General features: G+C 44.9%; 1 protein-coding gene across 1 annotated transcript; it reads right to left on the bottom strand.

Annotated features, from left to right (window-relative positions):
• Positions 1 to 8: 8 nt before the first annotated feature.
• On the bottom strand, positions 9 to 5189 carry LOC117798336 (charged multivesicular body protein 4b-like; the record flags this gene model as incomplete). Its single annotated transcript, XM_034650770.1, has 4 exons — positions 9 to 241; positions 1662 to 1788; positions 2837 to 2951; positions 4891 to 5189. Coding segments are annotated over 4 exons (606 nt in total), but the record flags the coding sequence as incomplete, so codon positions are not given.
• Between the last annotated feature and the right edge of the window lie 3739 nt (positions 5190 to 8928).

Raw genomic sequence — 8928 nt, 5'->3', positions numbered from 1 at the left:
CCTGGGTGCAGACCATGCTATGCAGAGTGAGCAGTGATGCGGCCCTACTGATTTGGAGGGAGACTCAGGAGCGATGGAACCTGCCTGCACCATGTCCTGCCTGCCCCACACACGCACACGCCTGCCCGCTGCACAGGCCACCAGAGTCTGTCTGGGCCCAGCCCGCACTGGACCAGTTACATGGATCCAGCCCAGTTCTCCAATTCCTTCATGTCATCCTCTTCCTCTTCCTTCTTCTTGGCTGCGTGAAGAGACAAAAGGCTATTTAGGAGGGCTGGTTACAGTGCTCTCAACACATTGTGGCTGGGTGCCAGAGCTGTGCTACATCGTGTCTATAATAAACAGCCCTGTCCTTGCACCCAGCCTCATTGCCAGGCTATCAGCAGACTGTTTTTCTGTGCCTGAAAGCTGCAACATAAAACTCCAGATAACGGGCACACATTCCAGGCACCTCCCCTCCACCAGCTTTAGGGCCAGGCAAAACAAGAAGAGTCCGTCAGAATTCGTCCCAGAGCATTCAAGGAGGGGGAAATCAGGAAGAACCCCAGAGGAGATCTAATCCTTGCCAGCACTCCCCCTCCACTACAAGTGGCTTGAACCACCTCTCCACACCCACAGGTGCCCTCCCCCTTTTAAAAGACTTTATTATTTATTCAACAGAGAGAGTGAGAGAGCACAAGCAGGGGGAACAGCAGAGGGAGTAGGAGAAGAGCTCCCCGCCAAGCACAGAGCCTAATGCTACAAGGCTTGACCCCAGGACCCTGGGATCATGACCCGAGCCAAAGGCAGATGCTTAACCATCTGAGCCACCCAGGTGCCCCCCACAGGTGCCCCTTAAACAGTGTTTGGACCCCCTTTGCCTGAACCCACTACAGGCTGCTGACTCAGCTTGAGGGGCCATTTCTTCTTGACATGGGGGAGGGTAAGAGGACTACAGCCTTGTTACCCTGCTCCCCAGGCTCTCTCTCCACGCCAAGTCAAACTTCTGTACCTTTTCTAGAAGTTTAGTGTGGAATACTTCTATCCAAGGGTGAAATTATAGAAGAGGGAGGGGAAAGAAGGAGCAGGCAAAAAGAAATGAAGGTTTTATAGAACCAGGTCTCTAAAAAGCCAAAGATGTTTCCTTTCCACAGTGGCTACCTCTGAGGCCCCAAGTTTTTGCCGGTGTGCACAGCACAGGATATGAGACAGGAACTAAGAGCTTTCCTGGAATTAAACCCTCACACCTTCTCTCAGGGCCTGGAACTTTCTCTTATTTGGTGACATAGGAAAAATCATTCTGGAACAGTGGTTCTCAACGGGGGGTGATGCCCCACACCCTGCAGGGGACATTCGATAGTATCTGGAGACATTTTTGGTTGCCACAGCTTGGGGGAGACAGAGCCCAGGGGTGTTGTGTAAACATGTGTAGTACATAAAATAACCCCTCTCCCCTAATACAAACAATTACCTGGCTGTGTCAATAGTGCCGAGGTTAAGAAACCCTGTTCTATAGAGAAATGAGGAAAAGACAGGTGATGATGTCTTCGTGGCTGTCATAACAGATCTTCTGTGATTCTCAATCCCGGACAAACTCAGGACCCAAACTGAGGCCAACCAACCTCAAGATTACCCACTACATGGCACTAGGGGTGTGTCATGACTGGGTAAGAAGTACTCACTGGGTTTTGATGGTAAGGTTACAGAGGGAACATTTGGTAGAGGGACTGTTTCGGGTCCACTGATTTCCAGCAAATTCTTGTCTAGTTCCTCCTGTTCTAGTTCTTCTAATTCTGCCATGAGCTCATCCTGGTAAAGGAAACACAAGAGTGAGAGATATGTCCCTGGGAATCCTACCCCCTAGAGCAGTCCCTCTTTCCTGATGACTCAGAGGACACACAACCCTTCTAAGAAGGTCAGAAGGAAGATGAACTCCAGGTCCATACTCTGTGACTCAAACCCTAAACATGGTTCTACTGGTGAACATAATACACTGTCAAGCAGTTACAGAGTCTATATCCAGTGTCCTCCACTAGCTGTCAGCATTTTGAGAGAAGGGACTGGATCTTTTCATTCCTCTTTCTTTATCTCAGAACTGGGTACACTCACTGAATGTTCAGGAATATTTGCTGAATCAAAATTAACTTGACTAAGTCCATCAAATTTCGGTCTGAAAACATGAAGACCCTGGTGCTGGAAGCCAAGTCTAAGAGCCACAGGCTGTTTTCTCAGCTATACAGTGGGAATCAGACAGCACAAAGAATTAGGTTCAATGGAGAGGACCTGACTTTCAGCAGACTCAACTCTAACACAGAATGAAATATCTTCAACAGGGCCTGTTACTGTATTTTAAAAGCCCAAGAGATTCAAAATACCAATTGCTACAGCAGAAACTTGTAGGTGGCCAAGTTCCAGATGGATCCCTCAGGGGTCAGATATAAATGCTCCTTCCTTGGCTTCATCTTTACCTCAAATCAGAGTTGCCCAAGGGCAAATCCTGTAACCTTCTGCAAGGAATGGTCACCTCAGCTGCCCCAGCTCTGAGCCCAGGTCCCCCGTGAAATGTGTAAGTTAATTATTTATTGAAACCAATTATTGACCTGAAGCCTGCTGAGGGGTCCCAATGAAGGTCCCTTTACTCAACCTAAACTTCTATCCCAAAGAGTGAAAGCCATTTCTTAAAATCCAGAATTAGGGAGAATTAATACCACGCCCTATTTATGTCTAAGACTCCGGAGGAATGAGAACTGGTGATTTCCAAACCACATATACCCTGCCGGAGAGCCTTCAACAGCACATCAAAGGGCAGCCCGGGTGTCATTTGTGAAGCTTATGTAAACTGCATGAAACCACTCACCTCATCAAACTCTTCTCCAAATCCTACAGGCTTTGAAATAGCTGTTGAAATCTCCTCTGCAAGTTCTTGCTGGTCAGCAATGTCCTGCATTAACTCATCAACTTTATCGATGTCCCTTTAAATGAAATGGACAGATGTCATATTGGACAATCGGTCTTTGTAAAGAGGGTCTTTGAGGCAGGAACAGAAACCCCACTGCACACAATCTGGTCCCTACCCCTACCCCCTATAATTATTCCCTGTGAGGAATTACTTGTTTGTCTTTATTATCTTTCTCCCCCTTTTAAAAGAGAATCACAAAAGCAAGAGGATCAAAGTGTTCTTAGGCATCATCTAGTCCAACACCCCAAGGAAATAAGGCTTAGCGAAGTTAGATGCCACATTCATGATCTCTCATGTAAGCTAGTAATAAACATGTCAGATGAGACTAGAGGACTTTAACTCCTGGGCCAATAGCTCTTATTCAAGCTCAAGGGTAACTCTGTAACTCTGTACAGTGAAAGATAAAATCACAAATCACAAAATATAGCTGTGCCACTTGATAGGTCCTTCCCATCTACTCAAATCCACTTATGGCTCCTCTAGTAGGCCCCAAAAGAAAGGGAAACATGCAGAATTACTTTCTGTGCACTGCTGATCTTATAAACATACAATTAATCAGTACTTCAAAGCATGCACAGTGGGTTACTAAGATGTACTCTGTGCTAGGCATCTTGGAGAACACAGAAATGGAGCAGACGTGGGCCTAACTTAGGAAGCTCAGTCCAATGAACATCCACCCTCAGATAATACCTCACTTATTTAAAGGCTACTTTTTCTGCAACCCCACATTTCTAGAGCAGAGATCAGCAAACTTTTCCTGTAAAGGACCAAACAGGAAATATCTTAGAATTTGTGGGCCATACAAACTGTCATGAACAGTCAACCCTGCTGTGTAGCACAAAAGCAGCCACAGACAATATGTAAATTAATGGGCATGACTATGTATCCATGAAACTTTATTTACTAAAATAGGTGGCAGGCCCAAAGGCTACATTCTGCCAATCCCTGTTCAAGAATATGGCTGAGTACTGCCAAGGAAGTGAAAAGGGCTTCAAACACTCCCCAAATATATGCTGCCAAGTCCAAGCACTACAACAAATGCAGAATTTGTTCATAGGAGAGGACCTCATTTGGAACCTAGTGTTACCCTGGCCTTTAATTACAACTGTAACAAGATTGGTTATCTAGTTTCTTAGGCCACTGTACATGAGAAGTAGTCACACACGGGAAGGATTGCTAAGGTCAGGAACATTGTTTTTAAAGATTTTTTTTAAGTAATCCCTATACCCAACTTGGGGCTCAAACTCACAACCCCAAGATCAAGAGTTACATAGCTCTACTGACTGACCCAGGCACCCCAAGAACACTGTTAATATGACAGCCAAAGACTGAGAGCAAGAGAGGAGCCAGAAAATTCCACCAAAAGCAAATATAGGAACAGAGAGATCTGAAGCCCTTGGATACACCACGCTTTTCAGGACCCCTGACAGCATCAGGAAAAAGACATGAACACTGATTCTAATCCCAGTTCTATCCAAGCTCATCCATAACCCAGGGCAAGTCACCTCCCCTCTCTGGGACACAGCTTCCCCACCTTGATAATCAGAGGCCTGGGTGAGAGGACTTTCTAAGGACCTTTCTAGCTAGAAACTCTGCCCATCACAATAACTCTCAATCACTCAGAAATACTGTTTCATTCTATGAAATCTTTTTTTTAAGTGGGTCCATGCTGGGTTCAAGCCCCAACACAGGGCTTGAACTCACAACCCTGAGATCAAGACCGGGGCTGAGATCAAGAGTTGGATGCTTAACCGACTGAGCCACCCAGGCACCCCGAGATCTTTAGGCAACAGGGTACAAAATCCATTTTAAAAGGGGTTCCAAAAAAGAATGCAAATTAAAACAAACTCAGGTATTTGAATGGATAAATCAATGGGTCGCCCAAGGCCATGTCCTGGGATTGAGGCCCTGCCATATGGATGCCCCCCCTCCACCAGCGGGTAGCCACGTACATGTTGTCGTGGGCAGCCTTCATGGCCTTAGCAGCATAGCCCATGTTCTTGAGCACCTCGGTGTTGGTATTGGCATTCTCCAGGGCCTCCCGCTGAAACTCGATGGTTGATAGTGTGCCATCGATCTGCGCCAGCTGCTTTTCATACCTCTTCTTGCGCTTCAGTGCCTGGAGGGCCGCTGCATGGGGAAGAAAACAGGGTTTCAGAGAGCCTGACACTGAATATCCTAGAGTTCCCTTGAGTCTTTGCCCTAACTGTAATAAATGCACCTCATTTTTTGCTTCCACTATAACACAGGGTTAATAATCTCTTCTACACAAAGAACACATTCAATTTTCTATGAAAACTATAAAAAATCCACATACTTCAAAGTGCAGCAAAGCACACAAGCTCAAGTTTATACTGTATAACCACAACCCCACAAATCAAAGCATCGAGAGGTACCGAGACGGAGGATGTGTTTTGAGGACATACGGCTTTAGGTTCAAATCCCAGCTCACGGACTTAGGTGAGCTACTTAGCTTCCCTGATAGGTTCCCTGTGAAGAGTAAGTGAGATAATATATACGGACACCTAGCACAACTTAAACATAGTGGACGCCAAAAAACAGCACCTCTAATTATTATAAAGCAGCTTTAAAGTATCATTTTATGCCAACTGAATTATAAAAACAATAAATAATAACTATACTAAATACTGGATAAGTTAGGGTTAAAATGCTCTCTCACACATAGCTGACACCCGTAAGCTGATATACTGATTCTGAGAAGCAACATGGCAACACACAGCAACAGCCATAATGTTATTCCTGCCCTATGACCCAGTAACTTCCTTCTGGAAATGTATTCAACAGAAGCAAAAATCCTCATGCCCAAAGATGGTTACTGCAGCATTTTCTATCATAGAAAACACAACACAACTAAAATAAAGACAGAATTCCCTGCCAGGGACAAATCTAGAGTCTGACCCATTTGGTCAAGTCAATGTCATCATCTATCTTTATCTATCTATGCTTCCTGGCCTGTTAAGGCTGTAGAGATCATCTTGTTCTTAGATCCAGTCAGGGCAAGCAATTTGACCAAGGTGAATCTGTGGTAGAGCAGGAGCCAAAAGCACATCTCCCTACTCACAACCCAAGGTTCCTGCCCCTTACCATCTCAATTCCCCTCTTTGTACCTAAAGGTATCTTCAGTACACATCTTAGATGGGCATCAAAGCCAGAACGAATGGGTCCCTACCTTGGCCTGGATAGCACTAGTCTTAGACACATACGAACACTCATATGCACCCACACATGCTCCACCATGTCCCTGAGCTCCAGACCAGAGCCATCTTGGGCAGGCTCTCAGGAACATGCAATCATCTCCCTTACAGGGCTGTGGTTTCTCCATATATCACATGAACAGGTCCCATGCTCCTTCTACTCATGCTTCCTGTCAGACTAGGATTGCATCCTGAGAACCATCTGCCAAGGGACTGCAGGTAAGCAGCCCATACTTCCTCTAAAATGAGTAAATAAAGCCACTAGGAAAATTCTTCCAGCCAGACGATAAAGCACACTAATGAGAAATTGCAAAAAATGTGAAGAACAATGAAATGTGCTTCCTTAAAAGCTGACAAGACATTCAACCTGCTATCTCCCTTGCTTCCTGTGTGAATGGCCTATGACCTCAGCAAATCCAACCTGTGTCACACCCAGGGTCCCCAAGACTCCTTACTGAACACCTTCACCTGCTAATACCAAGTCATACATGCTATGTAAGTACCTCACAAAACAGAAACCCTTTAAGGTAGAAATGACCACCCCTTTTAGTAGATGAGGAAACAGGTTCAGAGAGGTTACGTAATTCAGGTCACCAAGTGGTAAGTGGCAGAGGGGATTAAGCCAAGGGTGGAACCCCAAAGTCCATGCTCTCCCACTCTAACTGTTATGCCTTCCACTTAATGTAAAAGACAGGATCCTGCCCTGGAGAGGTCATCCAATCCAGCGGGGAGTGTCAAGGAGACTGTGGGAACACAGAAGAGGGAGTGTGATTTCAACATCATTCCTTTGCTTAAAAACCCTCAACAACTCCCTGTACCCACATGACCAAGTCTCCACATGGTTTAATATGGCCTGTAAGATTCTGCAAGGGACTGGGACTGTCACCACAGGCTGAGTTCTGGGAGACCTTTGCTATTGACCATCATGGCAGAGGGAAGATATCCTGGTATAGAAGTGCTCAGGGCCCGGGGTTGCTTCCTTGTGCCTTCCTTGGTGCTGTGTTACCTTTCCACAGAAACGAACTCAGACATATCCTAATCAACAAATGATTCTCAAGTTTTCTCAGGCCAATGTCCTACAGATGCCTCTTTCCCAGGTCCGCCTCAGCCATCCCCACCACCCATGGCATAGCCCAGCCTATAAAAACTTGTCTGCCAGGTTCATGAGTAAAGTGAACAAGGTGTCTGACTGCCTGCTGTGTGGTGAGCAAGCAAGATGGCTGTGGCAGTCCCATCCACCTTCTCATTTAATCTTCCTGCAGCCAGTCATGAGGCAGAGATCCCAGATCTATTACTAGCAAAGAGACTGGGGATCAGAAAAGTGAAGTGGCCCATCCAAGTCATCCTGCTGTTAGGTGGAGAAAGGAGGGCTCAACCGCTGGTCTGTGTAAACCCTCAGAATGATGGCAAGTGACACTGGAACAGTTCTCAAGAACAAAGATGGAGATGACACACTGCCTTGCTTTTCATGTCCTGAGTGCAGCAGGAGCCTTGATTTTATTCAGTTAGCTACATTCTGCTTTTTGTTTTTTTTCTTTTTCTTTTTTTTCAAATTTTGTTCTCGTTTGTTCTTTGTTTCCCCAAACCCTTGTGTAGAGGACTGACTTTCAATAAATCACAGAGAGGGAGCTGCTCTGCTTTATATGAAACCCCAACCCAGAAGCAGGGTTTCCATGAATGGTTTGGCACGAGGTTCCCCATACATTCTGATTTTTAAAACCAAATTTATTCTTTCCCTATTAACACATTAGATTAAGAACTGCTTTAATTTTTTTCTCTAACACATTTTCTTTTCTTTTTTTAAGGAAACACATCCTTTTTTTCCTTTAAGATTTTATTTATTTATTTTTTGAGAGAGAACGTATGTGCTTGAGCACACATGGGGGGGGGCGAGGGAGATGCACACTCCCCGCTGAGCAGGGAGCCCGATGTGGGACTCGATCCCAGGACCCTGGAATCATGACCTGAGCCGAAGACAGACACTTAACCAATTGAGCCACCCAGGCGCCCTGTAATACATTTTCAATTGGCAGTGACTCCTTGTATGCCAATCTTATATTTCTCTGATCTCCACATTACTTCTAAAATTCCCCAAGCAATAAATAACCTGGAAGCAAATACCCAAATATATCAGAGAGGTAAACAAGAGTCCCTCCATGAATGAAACATTTATATTATTCATGTTTACAGACCAATATCCAGCACAATGGCTGGTACACAATAAGTGCTTCATATATATTAAACTGAATCTCTAATTTCATCTGTATTTCAAGTTTTTCATGTATTTTATCCAGGGTTCCTCATGTGGGGTACACCCATATTTTATCTCCTGTGTACCTCTGACTCAAAGGAGAAATGATAATGTCTCATTGAAACACTAGCTAAAACAATCATTCGATAGGATTCTTTCCCTACATCCCTCCTGGCCCATAAAACAGGAATTTTTATAAGCATGTGCCCTTCCCTCTATCCTCACCATAAGGTGTGCTCTTGGAGAGGAAGAAAAGGGCCTGAGCAAACAGCCTGGCCCTCTACGACTTTTCCCTCCTGCCTGCAGAGTTCACACAGTCTTCCTCTCCATACAGTGAACTCTCCAGGATGGTACCTGGCAGGGACAGTTGATTTATTTACCCCAATTTAACTCCTGTGTGTACTTCTCAACTAGTTAAGAACTCTGAAGAGAAAGGGTACACTATTCATTTTCTCCCTTCACATGTGGCTCATGAGTAGTCTTTTTTTTTTTCAAAGAAGATTTATTTATTTATTTATTTATTT

The sequence above is a fragment of the Ailuropoda melanoleuca genome, unplaced genomic scaffold (genome assembly GCF_002007445.2).
Source record: "Ailuropoda melanoleuca isolate Jingjing unplaced genomic scaffold, ASM200744v2 unplaced-scaffold3052, whole genome shotgun sequence".
Taxonomy (NCBI): Eukaryota; Metazoa; Chordata; class Mammalia; order Carnivora; family Ursidae; genus Ailuropoda; species Ailuropoda melanoleuca.
The sequence above is the reverse complement of the archived record's forward strand: the minus strand, read 5'-3'. Positions and strand labels throughout refer to the sequence as shown.